Source organism: Amphiura filiformis, chromosome 10 (assembly GCF_039555335.1).
Source record: "Amphiura filiformis chromosome 10, Afil_fr2py, whole genome shotgun sequence".
Lineage (NCBI taxonomy): Eukaryota > Metazoa > Echinodermata > Ophiuroidea > Amphilepidida > Amphiuridae > Amphiura > Amphiura filiformis.
The window spans coordinates 1,168,193-1,194,038 of record NC_092637.1 but is presented as its reverse complement, the minus strand read 5'-3'; the positions used below and the strand labels follow the sequence as shown (position 1 = coordinate 1,194,038).

At 37.9% G+C, this 25,846-nt stretch overlaps 2 protein-coding genes and 1 long non-coding RNA gene across 3 annotated transcripts; all 3 read right to left on the bottom strand.

Annotated features, from left to right (window-relative positions):
* Positions 1-1,076: 1,076 nt before the first annotated feature.
* On the bottom strand, positions 1,077-7,282 carry LOC140163310 (sodium/calcium exchanger Calx-like). Its single transcript, XM_072186709.1, has 6 exons — positions 7,258-7,282; positions 5,798-5,908; positions 5,438-5,665; positions 1,342-1,449; positions 1,128-1,200; positions 1,077-1,095 (listed from the first exon to the last, which is right to left on the bottom strand). The coding sequence occupies exons 1-6, from the start codon at positions 7,280-7,282 to the stop codon at positions 1,077-1,079; spliced, it is 564 nt and encodes a 187-aa protein (XP_072042810.1).
* Positions 7,283-7,792: 510 nt separating this feature from the next.
* LOC140162083 (uncharacterized) lies at positions 7,793-12,135 on the bottom strand. Its single transcript, XR_011860183.1, has 3 exons — positions 11,952-12,135; positions 8,535-8,631; positions 7,793-7,903 (listed from the first exon to the last, which is right to left on the bottom strand). It is a non-coding gene; the product is annotated as an uncharacterized lncRNA (long non-coding RNA).
* Positions 12,136-15,105: 2,970 nt separating this feature from the next.
* Positions 15,106-15,576, bottom strand: LOC140163309 (uncharacterized). Its single transcript, XM_072186708.1, has one exon. The coding sequence runs from the start codon at positions 15,574-15,576 to the stop codon at positions 15,106-15,108; it is 471 nt and encodes a 156-aa protein (XP_072042809.1).
* Positions 15,577-25,846: the final 10,270 nt, after the last annotated feature.

Here is a 25,846-nt window from a genome sequence, read left to right as displayed (position 1 = left end):
CATTCGGTTTCCTCAACAATCATGTCGTCGTCTATGTCTACAGTAAACATGGCGATGTTTATACTAATTCCGAAGGTAACAGAAGCTGTTGACAGTGTATAGTCATTGTTTGATGTTGTGATGTCTTTTTCAACAAGGGCTAGAAAAGAGTGAATGAATAAAGAATTAATCAAAGTCATTTTGAAACCAAGCTCCACGGCGACAAAAGCATTCAATGCAAAAGTCCTTTCTCCAAGAAGGTAACTTGAACATAAATATGTTCCTACTGTATGCACTTACTTATCATAGATTGATCGGTCCCCTCTCCTGTTCGGATTACATTCACATCTAATGATGTATCGCCTTCAAGAACACAATAGAATTCTCTTTCAAATTTGAAAACACCTGCAATGAGAAGATATTAAACAAGCAAGATTATATTTAAATGTATTAATATAAGAACAAAACAAATGCCCAATAATTTGGGACTGAGTGTTACGAAGTCTGAGAGAGTGAACAAAAACTTTTTCGACTCCATGCTGTTTGCTAATAGCGTTTGCTATTGGTGAGTGAAGTTGAACAACCATCAGTTTCATTCTGACGCCTATCTCATGCTAGATAAATCAGCTTTCTAAAATTTGACTGTGCAACTGGACTTAATCGAATACATAGAAAAACCGTTTTAAAAACCAAAGAAAGATGACTTAATCAAAGTTGATATAAGTAAGCAATAGCAATGTGCATGTCTAAAGAAGAAAAGATACCTCACTTTAGTTTTTTTCATTCGAAAGAATACATTTTACTGTGAACTTCAAAATACAATATTCTTATTGGAAATTAATTTGAGAGTAACTAGTAGTAAAAATTACATTTGAAAAAGTATGTCTATAATAACGTATTTGTAGTTTAGATGTTTTCTGTAAAGCTGGATAAGAAAACGTATTATCTTCAATTTTGATACGTGCATGGTAAATAAAAACAAATACCACTTACTCGTTGTATCGTCATCTTTGATGCAAATAGTTGTCGTAATTTGGCAATCTGCAAGGCTCCCATTTGAAGGATTCGAAAGAGCTACTTCGAGACATTCGGTTTCCTCAACAATCATGTCGTCGTCTATGTCTACAGTAAACATGACGATGTCCAACCCACTTCTGAAGGTAACAGAGGTTGGCACTGTGTAGTCAGAACTAGAAGTTGTGATGTCTGTTTCAACAAGGGCTAGAAAAAAGTCAATGAATAATGAATGAATCAAAGTCATTTTGAAACCATGCTCCTCGGCGACAAAGGCATTCAAAACAAAGGTCCTTTATCTAAAAATGACAACTTGAAAATAAATGTGTTCCTATTGTATGCACTTACTTATCATAGATTGATCGGTTCCGCCTCCAGTTCGGATTACCTTCACTTCTAAGGATGTATCGTTTTCAAGAACACAATAGAATTCTCGTTCAAATTTGAAAACATCAACTGTATTGAGAAGATGGAACGATATGAGATTAGATTAGAATAATTATATTAAAATCAGAGAAAGATGTTTTGGTATTGATGGTGGGAAACTGGGGAAGCTGGCAGAAACGTTTCGTTGTGATATACGTAACCACTGTACAGCAAACAATTGTTTGGCAAATGGAATAAGCAGCAGGGCTCAATTATATTCATAAGCAAATTTTGATAAGCAATGACTTATAGACTGATTCATTTATATCCATGAATTAGCACTTGCTATTCCTTTGCCTAGTAAATGATTTATAGTCCATGTCAAATTTGCAGAGATTGTTGTAGATTTTGTTGTAGATTTTGAAAAACCTCTTCCAGGAAACACTGAGTTAATGTGAAGCTGAAACTATCAACTTGCAAAATTGTCAAAAAAATCAAACTAGGCTATAATAATACGTTTTATCCAGTTTGATTGTTTAATCTCATCTAAAACTTCAAGAGTCAAAGCTTAAGCCTTGTTATTCATAGGCTTAAGTACAAGGCAATCATATCAAAACTGACATAAGAATTCACCATCTATAACTTCCCAATTACGTTCCTCGAGAATCTGGAGACTACCTGCACCAAACACTTCAAGCGATAGGCTGGAGTAAGCCGATGCACAACCAACACCGCCTTGTACCGAAGTAGGAATAGATACGGCCTACCGCTAAAGAGGCTCACTACTTCTGTAAAGTGCATGCAGGTCAAAACAAAGCATTCAACCAGGTGGACCTAACTTCACCAATAATGCACTTGGAGGGATGTGGGACGGTTGAACGCTCATAAAACCGGTTTAACCCGCCAAAGTCTGGTCCCAAGTCCAGAGACCCCAGTGCAATCTATACTGTGAAAATAGGCTTCGATGGTGACAGTGTTGATGTTCTACCAATGAAAGAACTATTCCAACGACATTTTTATAGGACTCTACACTAGTCCTGCCTGCTACTTTACATCACCCCGGGTGGATCGTTGCAACGGTGTGGCACTTGCTAGTGTAGCTTAAACCCTGTTATTCATAGGCATTTCAACAACTCCTCCTATACCTTGTAGTCCACACTTTTACTGTAGCGTATACGCGAACGCGCGCGAGACTACGCGTTACGCGAAAGCGCGTAAAATGTCTGGAACTTTTGTGCGTGTGCAAGCTTGCAAGTTGAATCCCTGGTTGAAATCAGTATTTTCAGGTAGCGGCTAAACATTGCCGTTTTACGGGCCGTTTTATTCTGTAGGCCATAGTTTTATTGCTGATATCAACAGAGAAATCATCGAAGTTTTTGTAAAGATGAGTGGCAATGATTAACTGACATTCCTCGTGAAATAATCGTGAATTATACGATCTTTAGATTCTTTTCGTTGTTGAAAGGGATTCAATCATGTTTCACCGTTGTTCACCACCGTTTAACAACTCGCGCCCGGCGCGTCTGCGTGGTTTACTTCGCTCGGGCAGCGCTCGGCTGCCCTCGCGAAGTAAACCACGCAGACGACGCGGCCACATCGTTGTTAAACGGTGATGAACAACGGTGAAACATGATTGAATCCCTAAAAGTATAAGCTGATTTTGTGTGTTTAGAGAAGAGAGAGAAAGAGAAGATACAGAGTTCAAGGAACTATTCCCAAGCCACCTTCACAAGAGTGCTCATCATAAAAGGGTGAAATAAGGCTCCGAAGGTGACAGCGCTGGTACCAATTCGCTTCTACCAATGAACAACTCCCCATAGTGCGCTACTCACAGACACAACGCCTAGACGTTGATCCACAAGCCTCATTTACACATTGTTGCTGACCACTACTGCTCCATATCATCTATATAAATAAAAGGAAGTCGCTAAATCTTGTGCGCGAATAGACTCAGAGATGATTTCACTTTCAGCTCTGATTTATTCGTACATTGATCGGGTACATAATGCCATTAAACCATCTGAGGTTCATTTTTGCAAAAATTGATGGTAAGTAAGAGAATAACATAAAAAACTGTCGTGTTGCTATGCAAAATCGCATGCAGTGGCATTGTGGGTAATAAGGACAGTGTGAACCGCGTAATAATATTTCCATTAAAAAACCATACGCAGAGCAACATTGCCCTGTTTTCTGCCAACTGCGAGGTGGCCAAGAAATGATTCAGGCTATCTAGATGCACAACATCGCGTACTTTAAGAATGATCTTACGAGCTTTTCGCCCCTACGCAGAGCTACGCACCCCATTTTCCGCCACTGCACCGAAGTTGGCAGCCAAGAGATTAAGGCTACGTCGCGTGAATTTAATTATTTATTCTAGGCCTATGAATCGTCGTTTAGTTTTACAGCCAAATTCATACGGGAGAATATACCGGGAACGCATTGCACTTTATTTGGTTGAAAACTGTCAAGACCAAGAATTGGCCTCAAAATCAGTGAAAATATGGTTAAAACCGGGGTTTTTTTTCCCGGGATTTTTTTTTTTTAAAACTCAGTGGTAGCGCGTACCGTAACTAACTGGCAGCAGCGCGTTGGCGTTAGTACGTCGGCGTACTGAGCAATGTGACTCGCACGTACGGGGTGCATAATATGCACAGACCAACTTTCCGTGCCAGAGAAATAGAATAGAAAAGAAAGGAAGACAAAACTGAAAAGGTAGGCCTATGGATGGGTCGGGTTGTGGATTATATGCATGGTACTACTGGATTCGATTAAGAGATTACCCGCCAAGATGATAAAAAATCGTGAGGATACGAGAGGAAAGATAAATAAATAAATAAATAACTCATGTAAAAAAACTAAAATAATGAGAATAGAATTAAATAGATAAAATTCAAACGGGAAATCACAAGCTAAGCAGGAAATATGAAAATGGGAATAAAACGTAGAAAAAAAGCCAAAACTAAAAGGAGAAATGTAAGAAATGGTAATTTATAAAATAATGCATGGAAACGGGGCTCAATAAATGAATAACATGGAAACGGAAATCACAAGCTAAGCAGCATGGGAACAAAATAGACCTATGCAAAAGAAACTGAAGAGAAAGAAAGGAGATAAATGAATTTAAAAAAAAAAAAAAAAAGAAGAAGACAAAAAAGATACGGGTAGGCCTATTATACGGGTTATGGTTACAGTAACTAAATGAAACGGGAGCAAACTATTAAGAGGGAAAGAAAGAAACTAATCGGGAAAATTAAGGGGAAAAAAATTTAAAATTAGAAACTAATCAGGAAAAATAAGAAACATAAATAACAACTGAAGGAAACGGGAAATCACAAGCTAAGCAGCTAATAAAAATGAAGCTATAAAGGGAAACGTATAAGAAAGGATAGATTTAGAAAATAATGGGAATGGGGTTAGGCCTAGATAGATAAATAACATGGAAACGGAAAATCACAAGCTAAATAGCATTTTGTTTTAATGGAAACAATCTAGGCCCGTGCAGAAGAAACTGAAAAGAAAATGGAAATGCAAGAAGGGACAGGTTTAGAAAAATAAAATTTACCTTTCAATGATTCTACCTTTTCAGTAATTCCTCCTGTTTTAGTGATCGCGCTCCCATTTACTCATCTAGCGGGGACCCGCGCGAAGCGCGGGTATCCCGCTAGTAATACATAAACCATTAAACAATAACACAGGGACTTGTAGCTAAGAAGCGCACGTCCTAGACATTCCACAATTGCCTTCGCAGCCAGAATCAGCTCCCCGAGATTTGTACGGGTTACAACGAGACAGTTAGCAGTAAGTTCCTTGTCCAGGGGATTTTCAAGCTAACTCAATTTTTACCCGCTGGGGTTCTGAAACTAGCGGAGAGTGATTGTAAAATTGTCAGAAATATCAAGCAAGACTACAATATAATGATGGTTTGATTGTTTAATCTCATCTTAACTTTCATGAGACAAAGCTGTTAGAAAACTGAAAAACATACTTTATGTAGAACCACATACGGATAAACTGGATCTAAATAAAACGCTTCCACTATCATTTTTTAATGCATGAAATGATACCAAGCATCACTTACCCGATGCATCATCATCTTTGATGCAAATAGTTGTCGTAATGTGGCAAGATGCAAGTATCCCTGTTGTAGGAGCTATAAGAGTTAATTCAAAGCATTCGATTTCTTCAACATCCGTGTCGCCTACTATGACTACATCAAACGTTTTCTCGAAGTCATCGCTTCCCCATGTAATATAACTCGGCACTGTATAGTCACTGCTATATGTATTGATATCCAATACACTAAGGTCTAGAAAAAATGACAAATTCATCATAATTACTCTGAAAAAAGGATTGGCAAGGCAAAGGTTTTTTTAAAAGCCCTTTTTACCTAGAATATACTGTCAGTTTAAACAAACGTGTTCTTTTTATGTTCACTTACTAATTGTTGCAAACGTGGTTCCGGGTCCAGTTTGAACTACATTGATAGCTAGGGTTTGGTTTGCATCACTTTCTACAACAGAGTAGAATTCTCGTTCAAATTTGAAAACAACTGCAATGAGAAAATTATAAGTTACCCCCTGTTTGTACGGGAAAGTATTTACAGCCTGGCACCGTCGAATATGGCACCAGACCGTAGCTATTTCCACGTATTGCGTGAGAACAAACGGGTTTTTTTCTTTACTTTTTACAGTGCAGCCATGCCGTGGGTGAAGCATGCGCAGTCTTAGGATATCGCGCGTGTGTTAGGACTACGCAGGTAATACGGGAAATATCACCTGCATGTATATTAATGAGAAGATTTTATCCAAGTGGTGTTTGACCAATGAGATTACAAAAATCATGTCCACTTAAGGATATAGTAGGATATTAGATTAGAATATACTAAAATCAGAATGAGACGATGGCGACAATAATGTCGTCTATACCTCTGGATAGTAAATCAATAATATTTTAGATTATGTGGCGTTTAGTGTTTGGTATTGGTGGATCAGTTGGTGAAGTCGACCGTAAAGATTCATCGGGACATTTAACTCATGTTCGGCAAACCGCTGTTTCGAAAATGAATAATGCAACTGGGTTCAATTTTGAAAAGCAATGAATTACAGCTGGTTCCATTTTATCCATGATGCTAGCACTTGCTATTCCAAAGCTGGCAAAGCTAGCAAAATGATTAGTCTATTTGCAGAGATTGTTGTAGACAATACCTTCTCTTCCAGGAAACACTGAGCTATATTATATCGCTCAAAATAGCGGAGAGTGGTCAACTTGTGAAATTTTCCAAAATTAATATGTAGACTATTATGGTGTTAATTGCTTGATTATCCAATCACAAGAGACAATTCTCCTAAAAAACACGTCAAAAAATGACGCCTGAAAAGCAGGCTTTCAATTTAGAAAAGCAATGAATTACAGAGTGATTAATCCACTTCAGTTTTGTAAAGATTGGGCTATTCCATTTAAAATCCACACTGCCCCTGTGGAAGATTTAGCTAAAGTCTACCACAGAGGGAGTATCAATTTTGAATATAATAGACAATTGGGTAACTTCCATTTAAAATACCTACTCCTGTTGTGGAAGATATAGGTAAAGCTATAATACAGGGGGAGTATGGGTTTCAAAATGATTAACTCTGACCAATTACACTTGAAAAACATACTCCCCCTGTGGAATATATTTCCAAAATCTTCCACAGGGGGATTGTTTATTTTCAATGGAATAGCCCATTGTTATAGGAAACACTGAGACTATTGTGGAGCTGAAATTAACAGAGAGTAATCAACTTGCGAGATTGACAAAAATATTCAGCTATACTATAATAATATGGTTCATCCAGTTTGATTGTTTAATCTCATCTTAAACTTCAAGATACAAAGCTGTTAGAAAACCGAAAAACTAACCATCAAAATGACGCCTGAAAAGCATACTTAAGTCTATGTAAAACCATATACAGGTAAACTGGATCTTTTAAAACAAGTTTCCTCTAAGGAATGGGGTCACTCTTAATGCATGAAATAACACCAAGCATCACTTACTCCATTCTTCATCATCATCATTGATGCAAATAGTTGTCGTAATGAGGCAAGGTGCAAGGCTCCCTGTTGAAGGAGTTTGAAGGGTTATTTCAAAGCATTCGGTTTCTTCAATTTCCGTGTCGCCAACTATGACTACATCAAAAGTGATCTCGTTTACACCGCTTCCCAATGTAACGTCCCTTGGCACAGTATAGTCACTGCTGAATGTATTGATATTCAATACACTAAGGTCTAGGGAAGAAAATGGATAGATTCGACATAGTTAATCTAAAAAAGATAGATTGACAAGGCAAAGGTGTTTTTAAAAAACCCTTTTACCTAGAATAATACTGTCAGTTTACAATTCTCTAACCTTTTGAAGACAAGTTTTAGTAAACGTGTTCTGCTCGTGTTCACTTGCCTATTGTTGAAGCTGTGGATCCGCCTCCAGTTCGAACTACATTGACTGCTAGGTTTTGGTCTGCATTACTTTCTACAACAAAGTAGAAATCTCGTTCAAATTTGAACACACCTGCAATATAAATATTGTAGGATGTGAGATTATATTATATACAATAAATTAACATCAGATCGAGACAACGCCGTCATTGGTGTTGTTTCTATCTCTGGATTGTAAACAATAATCTTTTAGAGTGTGAGGTGTTTAGTGTTGGATATTGGTGGATGAATTGGTGAAGTGCACCGAAAATATTTTCATCACGACATATAACTCATGTTCGACAAACCGCGGTCTCGGAAATGGAATATTCAAGCCAAATATATTAGCTTATATTCACGTGTAAGCCAATTTGGAAAAACAATGAATAGACTGGTTCCATTTTATGATGTTAGCACTTGCTACTCCAAAGCTAGCAAAAGTAGCAAAATGATAAGTCCGTGCCATGTTTGCAGAGATTGTTGTAGACTTGGAAAATACCTTCTCTCTCAGGAAACATTGAGCTATCGTGGAGCGGAGTTCCAGTCCAGTCGAATCGTCATGGCACACGTTCGACGGTTCATGTTAGGGTCAAAGTTCACAGATGGGTTCATGTTTGGCGGTGAATACAGTCGAGTTATTTTCTGGTGTCATCTGCATGTCTTTTAATAGTATTTGTCGGACCCATTTCATTGAAGCTATTGACAAACCAATAATAGATACTTACTCTGTGTATGGGCAGCTTCAACCAAACATAATATCACAATCACCCAGGATAAACTCACGTTGGTTACACAAGATGTTTTCTTCTTGACTTTCGTCATCTATAAAAAAAACAGTTAAATGATACTTTAGAACTTAAACACTTTACTCGAATAATATACCAACGCAGATGTTCAGGAACAAAGCTTTCCATGTTAACAAACAAATTTTAAATAAGCACATCAAAAAATGACACTACCTCTCCCTTAAGACCCATTCAGTGATCCCAGCGCAAGTGTAAAAAAAATTAAAATTGTTTATAAATTGCTTAAAAGTGAAGGGTAAGACATTCAAATTGTTATTTAGTATTTTTGAAATGACATATTTGGCAAAAAAACGAAGAAATCTGCAGTACTGACGAAGTTGAAGCCCCATTCAAATACATGTAGCTAATTTAGATACTGACAGTATCTAAATTACAGATTCGTGTAAAATGTCTTATTTTGTCTTAAATACATGGCTTTCGGATGAACCACTCGCAGGCTATGTTAGCACATCTATCACAATGACAAAGATACCAAAATCTGAATTTTGATGATTTTTACGATCGTCCGGATGAGCAAATCACTGAATGGGCCTTTAATCAATGACCATGACCATTATTTCAAAACGGGTTTCGTATGTACAGATTTGACATTTAGTACGGAATATTTTTTTGCAAAATTCCACGACTGGTACGTCTGGAAGAGGTCTGTCTAAAACGCATATGTTAGTGCATATGAACTGAAATCTGTTGTCCTATTCAGGTCAAACCCAAGAGTTGCTATGGAGCTAAAAAACATGGGCCATTAATTCCAAGTTCAATTTCCAATTCATTGTTATTCCCTGATCAAATACGATGATGACTGATCGTTCGAACTATTGATAGGGACTATTAGTGCATATGCCAAGAAACGGTCAGGTAAATCCCTACCTTATATGCTGCATACAAAACTATTCAAATGTAACAGACAGCATATGAATTAGCCTTGTGTAATATTGCGGGTCAGTAAAGCATTACAAAGCTACATTTTGCTTCTCTATTTAACATTGACTTAGGTCTTTTGAAGACAGCAAATTTAGATTGAAATCGGTTTGTCTCATATCGTAAACAGAATAATGTGTTAGCCTAAAATAAATGCTCTCCATGCATAAAGAGCAATAATTATCTGCCCTACCTGGCAAAAAAAAGGGGGGGGGGGGGCAAACAATTTTAGCGGCCGAACGGGGGCGGCAAGAAATTTTGGGAAGTCAAAAGAGAATTGAGGGGGGGTATTTTCGGTACATAGTCATGGGGTACCTTTTAAATAAAAGGCTCCAAAAAAAGGTTTGGGATAACAGTACGGAAACGTCCTAAATGTGCAAAATGTCTTATTCGCTTGTTACTACATGTGGAACATTCAAGGTTTGTAAATTTGGTTCCCAAACATTTGGCATGTACAAAAGGAGAGAGAGAGTGATGTTTTTGACAGGTCTCGAGGGAGTGGCAAGCATTTTTTGGATGCCGGTAAGGGGGAAAAGGTTTTTGTGGCATGCCGGGAGGGGTGGTAAGCATTTTGGCAGTCAATTTTGACACTCCACCCCCCCCACCTTCCACTGGGGACAGCTGATTATTGCACAGTCCTTAATCTCGCGATATAAAGTGAAATTTGTACCGCATTCAATATTTCAGATACATGAGCTTGCACATTTTCTGCACTGCAAAATATATTTATTTTGTTTAAACATCATTTTAATCATTTTCATATGCATGTAGTTTTATATACCCAGCGGTAGACAATTGTATAATGGGATTAAAACATCAGAAAAAACTAAGAAATGGCAATGAAATTTTCAAAAACTTTTTATCATGAAATGTAAGGAATAACTCATTTTATTTGGCGAATTAAAATTCAGACGATGGTGGACTACATTATTCAATGTGGCAACAGCCAAAAGCGTAAACAAAACAGACAATATGACGGCAACACTGCCTGCACGATGGACGCAATTATTTTTCCCGGAGCCAAGATCCGTTTTTAGCTCTATTGGCCGGGTGGCCCCATTACAGAAAAAAAATGCACAAAATATATTTCCCAGTGCAATATATACATTTTCACATGAAAATAAATAATTTTAAATTCAAAGAAAAAGAAGAAGAAAATTTTTAATAATAGCCGGGGATGGGAATCGATCTCGGGACCCTCTGCGTGGGGGGCGAGATCCGTAACCACTACACCACGTAAACTCATTGATACACGTGGGGGAAATTTTCAGTATATATCGTAACATATCGTGCGTTATTCATACAAAAAAAAATTAAAAAACAGTACTTACAATGAGGTTCACTAGCGAACCTCAACGGATTTAGACTGATAAAATAGTGCTTAATAACATACGTACAGTTTTGGAATAATTTGAGACATTTTTGTGTTTACGTGTAAAACCAATGACAACGTCAAAATTGAGCCAATCTTGGCCGGCCCCCCCTGTTAAAATTTAAACATGACTAAATAGCGCCCTCAATTTGAACACAAATGTACAGTTTACAGAATCAAAATTACCACAATAAAGCAGAAAAAGATGGATGATTTAATATAGAAACGAGAATCCACGTTGAAAATATCTAAAAACATACGTGTATATTAGTGTGATAGCTGTTGGTTTTGTTCAGGTCTAAATTTAAACATTATCTCTAGAACTAATGAGCCATATTTTGTAACACGGACTAGGATGAGGATAATTTTCAATTATAAACGTCATATACCATTATATTTGGTACCAATGTATAGCTACAGCTAGACATTCCCCACATAATGTCACTATGGCGTCATAATGTGAGGGCGCCTATGCAAATTTGGGAATTTCCATGCGGCGGATGACATGATCGAGCCGGCAACTTGTGAAACCGCCCGGCCGTATGGCATTTTCCAATAAGTCGGTTAGTTTTGTGGGGTTCATTATCGAACTCCAACGGTTTTAGCTTGTATACATATTATTTATCAACATAGGCCTATTTGTTTGTGATATTCCAAGCGTTTTAAAATTTCAAAATAATCCCATTCAATTACACGGTTGACGATGAAAATTTAGTAGAAGGTCATTCGAAACTTACTGTCTACAAGCTGTTATGGCAGTGCTGGTGGTCACGTGCGTATCTATAAATACGTATTTATAAATATAGTCGAAGCCGGGGTCGAAGCTTTTCATCCCACCTACATACACTTCAAATATAAATCATCAGATTTATAAAGTTTACTTGGAGTACTGTTAAATAAGAAGGACATTCTTCGTATTCAGAATGCAATTAGGTATGTCTGATGTGCTCTAATGTCCCACAATAAATACTGTCCAAACGTTCATACCACTTCCCTTAACTTAACGAATGTTTTATTACCAAGCATAAGAGAAAAGTAACTCCTACCTTAACTTTGGTTAATTATGGTCCGTTGACGGTGGCTTCCCGCGTAACGGGTTTCGTAGTAGATACCTTTTTCATCAACGATTTGGTGTTACAATTTCGGCAGTCGTGGAAAGGGGAGTTCATTAAATTATCAGGATAATTATTGCAGATTATTTGTTCGTCACAAACAAACGCTCAGACACAACTTGCAATGGACTGCCAGCAACATCATTGAAGTATGACATGAAACTCAGGTGATACTAAAGCAATTGTAAGGGTGCGGATTCGCCAACAATACCGTATGTTACGGGTCAGCGGAGAATCCGGCTTTCTTTCTTTGACGTCAATTTACTAGATTAGAGTCATCGTCTAGTACTGACAAAATATATACATGTATTTTCGCTCTCCTATTCCATAAGCAGAGTTATTTATTTAGTTAAATGCACTTTAAAACTGAAATACAGTGTAATCAATGACAATAGACTCCTCATGCGGACAATAAGGTATTCTATCATGTCTATATTCACACTTTTCTCGTATGGGAAAACAAATTGTCCAAACTTAAATGTGATAGCTGTGTTATTCTTCAACCACATTTTATTTAGTTTTATTTTGCATTAAGGACTCTCCCATGTATCCATCCGCAGTTAGATTCCAGCGGGAGTTTGTTTTTAAAAGCAACATAACAGAAAAGTATGAACCAAAGATTTTATTACAGATGCTGATACCGTAGAATTCCGTCTACAAGCATATATGCCTCTAAACGAGGTATTTTTTGACGAAAGAGACAAGAGGCAAATACCCTCCACAAACACATTACAATAGATTGGTCTTACAATAATACGTGTTTGTACAGTCGCTTATATCAGTAATATAGTTGTTCAAACTCCAAATAATGTTTTTGTGGAGAGTTTCTGCCTCTCGTCTCTTGCATTAAAAAAAAACCCGTTAAGAGGCATATATATGCTTGTAGACAAGGTTTTACGGTATAATATTAATTTTCCTCTTTATACTTGAAAAGGGTTAAAATTTTTAATTCATAATGAGCTGGAGGTGGGATTCGAACCCGATACATCTAGGTCATAAAACACCTGTTCATACCTCTGCACCAACCAGTGACGAATTGGTAGCAGTGTGCTTTTAATGGTACTTGGTCATTGATTTCAGTCAAGGGCGTGTTTGAAAAGCCACAGAGACGCAGTAAAAGGATATAAAAAGTACATCACACCAGATTTCGAACCACTGCCAAAGCCACCCCCTCCTATTGATGATATACATCTCGAAAAACACGTATTTCGAGAAAATCGCAATTGAAAATCTTCGTATTAAGTTAACCTTTCTATAATTTAATTAGACTATGGATTGTAATGAAAGTAGTTTTAAATTAAAGCATATACTTAACAGATTTATTTAAGTGGAATCTTGAATTATATTTACATATGTAATATTGCTTAAAACTACACTAAAGTTGTAGTTCAGTATGTGAAATAGTTAATTTCCCGATATCGTATTTAAAGTGCATTTCATACTGGTCTATCTTGGGGGCTATCTCGAGTTCGCGAACAATGGCGTGACTTTAGACGCATCACATACTGGTCTATCTCGAGATAGACCAGTATGTGATGCACTTTCAATACGATATCGGGAAATTAACGATTTCACATACAGAACTACAACTTAAGTGTAGTTTTAAGCAATATTACATACGTAAATATAATTAAAGATTCCACTTAAATAAATCTGTTAAGTATATGCTTTAATTTAAAACCACTTTTATGAAAATCCATAGTCTAATTAAATTATAGAAATATAAACTTAAAACGGAGATTTTCAATTGCGATTTTCTAGAAATGCGTGTTTTTTCGAGATAGTTCAGTATGTGAAATTCGTATTTTGAAAAAATCATAGATAGTTTAAATTTAACATTTTATAACTAATTATCTAGGAAAAATTGAGGTCTGTAATTTGTTGTATTGGAAGAGCTCCGTAAAAAAGAACTATATACCAATTTTCTCAAAAAGTCAAAAATCCAAGATAGACCAGTATGTGATGCACCCGACGATCTGTATTTACCGTTTAATGCTATATCCGATAGTGATATCATTCTTGCTATTGACATACTCTTTTCTTCTATTGATGAAATCAGTGAATGGATGACTAGAAATAAACTCAAACTAGACAGTGAAAAAACTGAGTTCTTCACAGCATCGTCTATAGTTATAACATCAAATATCTCAAGTAAATCTGCATTAATATTGGTGGCCTCAGTATATTGCAATGTGTCATCCAAGGCTTGTCACGAGAGTGTAACTTGACAGTCTTGGATGGAAGGAAAGTGTCAATGACCCCACTAAGATTGTTAAGTATTCTTGTCAAACACTTCAGTCAGGTCTGGTTTCTCAGATCAAAGACTCTGAGATTAGAGTCCTTTATAAAGCCAGGTAAATCATACTGCAGTTACTGTCCGTTTTCCTATACACAATGCACAGTGTTCTCACCATTGACGCGTGACCTCTACAAATAGTGTATGTTAGAAGTATAGGCCATTGCCTAGTTAACGTCACTGTGTGAAAAATAACCAGCCAATATTTGAAGTATTCTCTGAAATTCTAGAAAATATAGTTTTGTAACATGTCCTAAATTTTTAGCTAATTTAGGGGTTTGGAAATATTTGCACTTTTGTGTTTTAGGAAGGATATGTAAACGACAATAACACCAAAAAATATGAAGAAATTATTTCCAAACCGTTCAACCATTATGTTTCTCATTTTCAAGAATGCTGGTTAACAATATGCACGCTATTGTCTCATTTCGTGAACAAAAGCGCGTACAGTATTGTTACCTTGCGTTTGCTTTATTATCGGTTACTCAACTGAAACTATAATACCAGCTCATTGGAATACCGCGCAGGTAAAACAGCGTGTATTTAACCAGAGAAGATCTGATGTAACATAGTTGAGCTGTTTTCAACGAGTGTTATCTTGGTTTAATAGCTTTCAATGGGATTTAAGTCCTGAAAAGGTCGTGGTGAATTCTACTGTAGACATGACTGCATCATGTGAACCTTGAACCAGGTAAATGGCACAGGGAGATACGTAACCTTGCCAACATGAATAAGGTCAAGAACACCATTCATGTTCCCAACATTGATGCTACAGATTACCTGCCTACCTGCCTATGTCGAGTGGTGTCCTCGAACTGTGATGGCCCTCCATATCTTCCTGTCTTGCATTGCTGTTGTCATGTCAGTTGTTTCAAGTCCGGTGTCTTGTTTCAACATATCAATGTATGTTAGGGCAGGCCTTCCTTGTTTCCTTTTCCCATGCTTCGGAATCCAGTGCACCAGTTGAGATACAGGTTCTGTCTTGTTTCTATAGAAGTGACCAGCAAAACGAGTCTGTCTCTCTCTGATCTTGTCCGATAACTTTGGAAGGTCACCATACAGCTCCTTGTTTGTCATGTGCTGTTTCCAGTGGACATTACGCATTGACCTCAACAGTCTGGTATAGCAGCCATCCAGCTCCTTTGCCAGTTTGGAAGTGACTGTCCATGCTGCACACCCATAGAGCCGTACCGATTCCACTGTTGCTGTAAATCGGCGCTGTTTGAATCTTGCTGAGAGCGAAGACTTCCAGATATTGGCCATTCCATTACAAGCTGCTGCTTTTCGTATTTTTACATCCTTTTTTGAGCTCTTCATCCACGCTCCTAGGTACTTGAAATCTGGGACCTCCTCAATCTGTGTTGGTTTTGCCAGCATTCATTCTCAGTCCGACTTTTCCAACTGATGTTTCCACTTGACTGAGTAGCTTGTTAGCTTGATCTATTTCCTCTGACAGTAATGCTATATCATCGGCAAAATCAAAGTCAGTGACAACCTCTGGACCAACACGCCTACTTTTTCTTCTTTCCAGTTGAAATCCAAGTTCCTCTTCCTTACCCTCTATTGCTGTTCTCAGGGCATAATCCAGTACCACTACAAATAAATATGGAGCAAGAGTGTCGCCCTGTAGTACACCGGCCAGTATTTCGAAGAGGTCTGTTTCTCCATCAGGTGAAATCACTTTTGCTTTTGTCTTTGCATACATATTGCCAATGGCTTTAACAAGCTGCTCAGGAACCCCATAGGCTTTCAGCATTTTCAGCATTTTGCCCCTGTGGATGGTATCAAAAGCCTTTCGAAAGTCAATAAAGGTAATTTATGCTGGAAGGTTGTTAGCTTTGATCCCTTCGATGAGCCTCCGTAGGGCAAGAATATGGCCGACTGTGGTCCTTCCAACTCGGAATCCATTTTGATTGTTTCTCAGGTGTTCATCGAGTTCTGGTCTGATCCTATTGAGGATCATCCTATTGAAGGTCTTTGCTACTATCGAACTTAAGCTGATCCCCCTGTAGTTTCCAGCTTGGCTGAGATCTCCAGACTTGAGTATAGGTATATGCTTATAGGATAGACCACTGTTCTGGTATTTCTCCCTCGCTCAATGCACGGTTACAGAATTCAAGAATGATATCATCTAGATCGCATCTCTTGAGAACTTCGGGTGGAATGCCATCTTCGCCACAGCTTTTACCTTCCACCAATGCAATTTTGTCCTTTTCATATTTCTCTTGTTCGAATGTCCCTGTTTTGATGCTGAGCTCTTCTAAGACTGCTGGAATATCTTCATCTTCATCATCAATGTCAGGGGGCTTCCTAGTAGGTTCTTGAAATGGTTGTACAAGCAATAAAGTCTGGAAATAAGTTGATAACCTGACAATAGGAGAAAATCGGACATGTAGTGCAATCCAAGAGAATCTTTTGAAACAGACTCATCAGGATCGTTCATAGTTCCATAACGTATTAAGGTTCTTTATCCGATTTAATTATTCTGGTACTTACTCAGAAATAATTCCTATCAGGAACCTTGATCACTCTGGTGTGGTGTTTCTTGATGTTTGATGAGACGGCAACACTGTTTGTTCTTGGTGACTTTTCCAAACGTCTTGGTTGTCGTTTATTAATGAGTTGATCGTAGATCCTGTTTAGTTTGTAAGCTCCCTCATCTTTGTTCATGGTGTTATGCCCCCTACTGATTTCTGGCTGCTACGTGTTCTGCTTTCGCCGATTTATGAATTTCTCATGTTGATACTTTTCTTTGAGCCCTGGTAAAGCTTTTTCGGTTTCTGTTTTCACCAATGTATGTTTTGGCACGTGATCTCATAAATTGCATCGGCAGTCTGCAATGGGCCGCGTTTGTCCTTGGGGTGCACAACCAAGTTTCGAAATGTGTGAAGGGGTTTGAAACAAGTGGAAAAAACATGTTTCCAGATAACCCTGGAAACACGATCTGACAGTCCCTCAACATAGGGAATGGCCACAAAACCTATTTTTCTTCTTGTTAACTGTCGTTGGAAGGCTTTTTCTTGGTTGGGAGGAGGCTCAGATCATTGACTAAGAAGCAGATAAAACAATTACGCGCTGGCTGAAGGAGACAATCTGGATTAGAAGTAGGGGGCAGAACACCATGAACAAAGATGAAGAGGCTTACTGTGTAGTATTCCGTTAAGTCTGCAGCCGACTTATGATGATGATGATGACTCACTATTGACGGTTTCGCCTAGTTATCCACGTCCAACTTAGTTTCGTCAGCACAGACATTGCCTGTTATCATACTGACACACGGTGGTGTTGCCTCTGCTTCTAATCCATAGCTGAACACACAGCAACTAATAATCACGTGATTGGGTGGGAGGAGGCTAAAGTCATCGACCAAGAGGCTAACAAAACAACCCGTTGGCTCAAAGAGCCCATCTGGATTAGAAGCAGAGGCAACACCACAATGAACAAGGACGAGGGGTGTACAGACTTGATCGAATCTACGATCAGATCATCAATCGGCAAGCAACCCATGTGACGTCATCAAGATCAGTCACAAAGATTGCCCATAACAACTAGAAACACCGCCACTCATCAAACCAGAGTGAACAAGATTCCTGATAGGAATCGAAATATTTCTAGTGAGTACCTAATTTTACTAATTTGGATCAGTACTGAGAACATTTGCTAACCAGTGATTTATGAACGATCCTGATGAATTTATTCAGAGTCATGGAAACGTTTGAAAACATTTTGTATGGAAACTCACTACAACAATATTTTAGAAATGTTTTCAAAATGTTAATGTAAAATATGTTTTGCAAACATTTTTGTCAAATATTTTGTCAACACTTGAATAACATAATGTTAGAATATTTGCAGTAGGTTATCAACAAATGTTTTTGAATGTTATGAAAAACGTTTTATACCCTCTATGTCCTTTATATAACCCGACATTTAAAAGTTTTCTAGCAACCTTTTCTAACCTTTTGCGAATGATGTCGAAAACATTTTGTGTTTGCTGGGTTGTACCCTGTAGTCTCCACCAGGTACTATGCTGGAAGTTGACGAGAGTTTGGTGGTCTAACGGAGGTTGTAGAGTCTGTGGTCTTGGATGGGGGTCTTGAAGGCGTGTCAACAGCAGATTGTGTGAGGGCATTCCAAAGGGCAATTGCTTCAGGGAAGAAAGACTGGATGTGGGGTGGGGTGTGTGGTGCTGAGCTTCAAACTGCATGTTGTGGCTTCGCCTCGACATTGATGATTTCTTTTTGATGTATAAGTCGCCGCCAAGGTCAATGTCCTGGTTGATGATCTTACGTATAGGGTCTCGTTTCGACTAATGTTCGATGAGGTCTCATTTAAAGTTCGCCCAAAGTCGTCGAGTAGTAGGAAAAGGGGTACTCTGGCTCATTTCTGTCATTTTCCGTGTAACCTTAGTACCAATTTTTTCAGGGCAAAATACAGGGGAAAATTCCACAAAAAAATTACACAGGATTATACAGAACAATAATTTACACAGGATATATACAGTAAAAACAACAACACAGGATATATACAGAAAAAAACAACAACACAGGATATATACAGAAAAAACAACAACACAGGATATATACAGAAAAAACAACAACACCGGATTACACAGAAAAAACAACAACACAGAATTACACAGAACAAACAACAACACCGGATTACACAGAAAAAACAACAACACCGGATTACACAGAACAAACAACAACACAGAATTACACAGAAAAAACAACAACACAGGATATATACAGAAAAACAACAACACCGGATTACACAGAAAAACATCCTTGCATTTTTAATTCACCCCAATCCAAATTACACGGAAAAATTCTCCTGCATTTCAACTTATCCAAAAAAAAAATGCAGGGGAAATTTTTCCCCTGCATTTTTTTTAACCTCTTCATCAAAATCAAAAAAAATTTGATTTAAAAAAAAAAATTTTATTAAAAAAATCTTATAATAAAAAAATGGAATCGTTTAAAAATTATCGCAACATCGAAAAAAAAAAATTACTCTTGAGTCAAAAGTTGAAAACAAGCATTTGTTTGTATTTTACAAGGATCAGTGGATTCAGCTTAGTCATAAGAAAAATCCAGACAAATTTTTTGGTTATTCTACGATGATTAATCGATATGATGGAATTTTGTGTACTGAACTTGGACTGTGTAATCCGGTTAAATATTCGAAAGAGCTATATTTGAGACACAAAGAATCATATATAAAGGCTTCTAAAAAATATTATGCTAAAAAGAAAGCGGAAAAAATCAATTTAGAAAAATAAATATTTTGGTTTAAAAAGATTATAAATAAAGAATAAAGCTAGAATGATTATTCGTAAAATTTCAACCATACGCTAGAAAAAACGGATATCGAGGATACTCTAAACTGAAAAAGGAAGAGTTGAGAAAATTAATCAGCAAGCCTCCCCCGGATTACAAGGCGATCGAGGAAGCAAAAAATGAAGAAAGACGACAAAGAGGAGAGTACACCAGAAAGGAATTAAACACGCTTGCAAAAAATGCAGGCCTTCGAGGATACTCAAAACTGAACAAAGATGCACTCAATGAAAAACTCAAGGAAAATTACATCCTTTCTTCGAACATTTTTGACATTCAGGAACCTTCCAAAGAACCTCGTCATTCATTCAAGACTAAAAAGACCAATTCGGCTCTTAACAACTTTGTCGAACAGTACACGATTGGTGGACGTGATGGTTATGACCCCAGCATCTTCTTTGTAACTGTCAAACAAAGCATTATTAGCCTTTTTTCAAACAACAGACAGAAAAAAGTTCATTTGGTTTTTAAGTGCCTGTTTGAAAAAACAAATTTACAAACTGGTGAAACTGATGTTATAGAAAGCACATTTCGTTCTACCACGAAGGAAATTCTAGCGGGTACGGATCTTGATGATTTTTATGAAACTACGACGAGTCAAATTCTAGAAAATATCGCTACATTCCAAAACAGTGGGAGTGGTTGGATATTCAAGGAGATCGTATCTCTAGAGATTCACACGGCTAAGTACCAACCGATGCAAGGAGGTTCATACATTCCACTTTCAGAATACTTAGCCAACAAAAAAGCGCTAGTTAATCTTAAGAATGATGACCAACAGTGTTCCAAGTGGGCTGTTGTCAGAGCTATACAACCAGTTGACAAAAATGCGGAGCGAATAGACAAAAAGCTAAAAGCAAAAGCCGAAGAGTTCAACTGGGAAGGTATAACCTTCCAACCCCTCTTAGTGACTGGGACAAATTTGAAAAAACAATCCATCGATTTCCGTCAATGTCTCGGAATACACCGAAAAAAATTCATCCGAGAGGTTGTACAAAAATGAAGTCTACCCGCTTAGAACAAGTCCTTACTCTAATAGTCGAGAGCACGAAGTTGACCTTCTTTTATTTTCAGGCAAAAATAAGGATGGCTATGACACCCAGCACTATTGTGTGATTAAGAGCATGAGCAGATTGCAATATGGACAAAAGTATAAAAAGAAAGGAAAGCGTTACTATTGTCGAAATTGTTACTCTTCCTTTACTTCCCAAGAGCGTCTTGACGTTCATAAAGATCTATGCAATCTGCATGAAACCGTGAAAATTGAAATGCCGGATCCAGAGAAGGATTCATTTCAGTATTTTAAACATCATTTTAAGTCTCAGAACATTCCCTTTGTCGTGTACGCCGATTTTGAATATTTTACAAAACCGATTCACACATGTCAACCAAGCTCCAAAGACTCCTACACTAATAAGTATCAGAAGCATGAACCATCAGGCTTTTGTTATTACATCAAGTGTTTTGATGACTCTGTATACACACAAGAACCGGTCATTTTACCAAGGAATCGGAGGATGATGATGTGGCTAAGATTTTTGTGGAAACTCTAGAGGAAAACATCAAAGAGATCTATCAACAATTCAAGTTCCAAAAGGAGATGATCTTTGGATCCAAGGAAAAAAAGATCTTCGAAAAGTCTACCCACTGCCACATTTGTAAGGATCCACTGACTCCTAATGATAAAGATAATTACAATGTCAGAGACCACTGTCACTATAAGGGAACCTTTAGAGGAGCTGCCCACAATATCTGCAATATAAAATATAGGAAACCAAAGTTCTTTCCTGTGATTTTTCATAATCTAGCTGGATATGACGCTCATCTGTTTATTAAGAATCTTGGCAAAACAGAGGGAGAGATTGACTGTATTCCTTCCAATGAAGAGAAGTACATCTCATTCACTAAGAAGATATTGGTTGATACTTTTACCAATAAGGAAGGAAAAGAAATGGAAGTTAAGCGCGATCTTAGATTTATCGATAGTTTCAAATTCATGGCTGCTGGGTTGGGTAAACTCGTCGAAAATTTGGACTCATTTTCCGAAATATCAAAAATTTTTCAAGAAGATCGGCTTAAGCTTTTATTGAGAAAAGGTGCATACCCCTATGATCACGTTAACTCTCTCGAGAAACTTCAGGAAACTAGTCTCCCTTCCAAGCAAGCTTTCTATTCCAAGCTCAACGAATCGGAAATTTCCGACGAGGACTATCAGCACGCACAGAATGTTTGGAATACCTTCGAGATGAAAACCATGAGGGAGTACCACGATCTGTATCTTAAGTCGGACGTTCTTCTTCTAGCGGATGTTTTTGAGAGTTTTAGGAAAGTATGCTTGAAAAATTACAAATTAGATCCTTGTTGGTACTACACAGCTCCTGGACTTTCCTACGACGCCATGCTGAAAACGACGGGTGTAAAATTGGAACTCCTCGTGGATTATGACATGGCTATGATGATCGAAAAAAGGGATCAGAGGTGGGGTTTCCATGATATCAACCAGATATTCAGAAGCAAATAACAAATACATGGGATCTGATTACGATCCGAGCAAGCCCTCCAAGTATATCCAATACCTCGACGCTAATAACCTCTATGGCTGGGCGATGAGTCAACCATTGCCAACCGGAGATTTTGAGTGGATGACTCCGAAACAGCTAGACTCCTGGGATGAAATCCCATGCATTCTTGAAGTGGATTTGGAATACCCTAAGGAGCTACACGACCACCACAACGACTATCCCCTAGCTCCGGAAAGACTCCTCGTGAACAAAGTGGAAAAACTAATTCCGAATCTGAACGACAAGGAAAAGTACGTCGTTCACCACGAGGCTTTGAAGCAGTACTTGGAGCTTGGTCTCAAACTGACTAAGGTTCACAGAGGGATAAAATTCCGAGAGGAAGCCTTTATGAAAAAGTACATCGATCTGAATACCAAGCTTCGTACTCAAGCCAAATCGGAGTTTGAGAAGGATTTCTTCAAATTGATGAATAACAGCGTTTTTGGGAAAACGATGGAAAACATTCGAAACAGAGTGAACGTTCATCTTGTAACCAACGAAGCCAAAGCTCGGAAGTTAATCTCAAGACCCAACTTCGATCGATACACCATCTTTGATGAAAATCTTGTGGCTGTTCACATGAAGAAAATCAAACTGTACTTCAACAAGCCGATCTATCTTGGAATGAGTATCCTGGATATCTCAAAGACAAAGATGTACGACTTCCACTACAATTACATCAAGAGGAAGTATGGTGGAAGGGCAAAGCTTTGTATGACTGATACCGACTCGCTGACCTATGAAATTCAGACTGAGGATTTTTACACTGACATTTCGGGTGATGTGAAAAAGCTTTTTGACACATCCAACTACCCAGTCGATCATCCGTCGAAAATTCCGACCGGAAAGAACAAAAAAGTTCCCGGCATGTTCAAAGACGAAGCCGGGGGAAAGCAAATCACCGAATTTGTTGGTCTTAGAGCAAAGTTGTACTCTTACAAAATGCATGAGGGAAAAGAGGAAAAGAGATGTAAGGGTGTCAAAAAAGCAGTTGTTGAAAGAAAAATTACCTTCGACGACTACGAGCGTTGTCTCTTCGATGAGAAACCTCTGATGAGAAAGATGAATGTGATTAGGAGTTACAAGCACGAGGTGTACACTGAAACCGTTAACAAAGTTGCCCTAGATCCGCACGATGACAAACGAATCATACTTGAGGACAAAATTCACACACATGCACACGGTTACTGTGTTGAAAAACTTGAATAAGAAATTTTACTTCAAAACTCTGTCGGTGGCAACTGTGTACCCTCGGGTACTCTCATAAGCTCCTGTCTAACAAACGCTCTCTTTGGTGCTCCTTCGACAAATAGTACAAAATTGGATCACCCGGTGTTCTCACGATACTATCAACCGTGTAAGTTTCCAGAGACCAAATGGGATCGGTTGCGCGTCTTCTCTCACCTCCCTCCAACTCTCCGGGAGCGTAAAGATATCTCAATCTCACGTTACCTGGAATTTTAATCTCATTTTTCAACTTCTGTGGAGCTGAAGACATCGTTTCAATCTTTTTCTTCTTGATAGCATCAACCGGTTTCATTCCTATCAGCCGAGTCTCTTCGCTGTTCAAAGCTCTGATCACATCCGGAAGCCTACCCACCCACTCGGTAGACCTCACATTTTTCTGACCACGAGCTTCCATCAGTATTTCCTGCGAGTACTGATGACCAAACAGTCTTTCAGCCAAAGTTCTGTTGAATCTTTCAACAATTGCCTGAGCTCTATGTTGACCAGGCAACCCTCTTCTGATATCGACCTTGTGCTTTTTCATCACTTCGTTCACTTTGCCCATGAATTCTCTTCCAGGATCGACCTGCAGAAGCTTCGGCCACTTTAAAACTCGAGAGTAAATTTTCTCAAATGCCTTAGCCACCTCCCCAGATTCCTTCGAGCTCAGAGGCTCAGCTTCCTTGTATCTGCTCGCGACATCCACCACAGTCAACGCGTACTTGTAAAGCTTTTTTCCTTTACTCGGTCTGTCGTGAGGGAGAAACAACAAATCGGCTTGATGAACTTCATTAGGTACACTTACGTTAAATTTTGCTCTGGGAATGTACTTTGGAGGTGGTAGGTAAATTTGCCACTGAGTCTGCTTTTTCAAAAATTTCTAGCTTTTTCTTTCGTCACTCCAGCCTCTTTCACCAGCTTGTCTATCGCAGAAACACCCTTCCAATACCCTCTCGGACTGTAGTAAACCTTAGACATTTTAGTTTCAGCCATCTTTTATTTTTAGCCCGATTTGAAAATAAAAACAGTTTAAGAAAATCCTAATTAATAAAAAAGCGAACAAAATGGCAAAACAATCAAGCATAACGAAGCAAGAATTTGAAAAATTGTATGAAGAGCAAAAATTGCCAGATATTTTGAAATGGGTTGAACTAGAAGAAGGTGGAATTTATGAAGTTACCAACTTTGAGTTTATAGAGACTAGAATCGGAAAATCCGGTGTCATCACCCTTAGTGATAACAACCGGGTTTGGAGTCCTTCACTTCTAACCAAAACGGTAGAAAACTTGGTCCTAGATAAATTCTCCACTCTTCATGTTAAACCTACGGGTCTAAAAATGAGTAAAACGTCGGAGAACATGTACCACAGTTTTGAACATGTTGTAAAGCCTGCCATTCATGAAGTAGTAGGAATTGGGGGATACTGGACCATTTCTGTCATTTTTCTGTGTAACCTTAGATCCATTTTTTTCAGGGCAAAATACAGGGGAAATTTAACAAAAAAAATTACACAGGATTACACAGAAAAACAATTTACACAGGATTACACAGAACAATAATTTACACAGGATTACACAGAAAAACAATTTACACAGGATTACACAGAACAATAATTTACACAGGATTACACAGAAAAACAATTTACACAGGATTACACAGAAAAACAATTTACACAGGATTACACAGAAAAACAATTTACACAGGATTACACAGAACAATAATTTACACAGGATTACACAGAAAAACAATTTACACAGGATTACACAGAACAATAATTTACACAGGATTACACAGAAAAACAATTTACACAGGATTACACAGAAAAACAATTTACACAGGATTACACAGAACAATAATTTACACAGGATTACACAGAAAAACAATTTACACAGGATTACACAGAACAATAATTTACACAGGATTACACAGAAAAACAAATTTACACAGGATTGCACAGAAAAAATAACAACACAGGATTACACAGAAAAACAATTTACACAGGATTACACAAAAAAAAACCCACAGAATTACACAGAACAAACAACAACACAGGATTGCACAGAAAAAACAACAACACAGGATTACACAGAAAAACAATTTACACAGGATTACACAGAAAAAACATTTACACAGGATTACACAGAAAAACAACAGCACAGGATTACACAGAAAAAAAAATTACACAGGATTACACAGAAAAACAATTTACGCAGGATTACACAGAAAAAACAACAACACAGGATTACACAGAAAAACAATTTACACAGGATTACACAAAAAAAATTCCCTGCATTTCAACCCACCCCAATCCAAATTACATGAAAAAATCCTCATGATATGACATGAGGATTTTTTTATGTAAAAACAACTTACCTGTAACAGCCACTGCGTCGGTTCTTACTTTCTGTT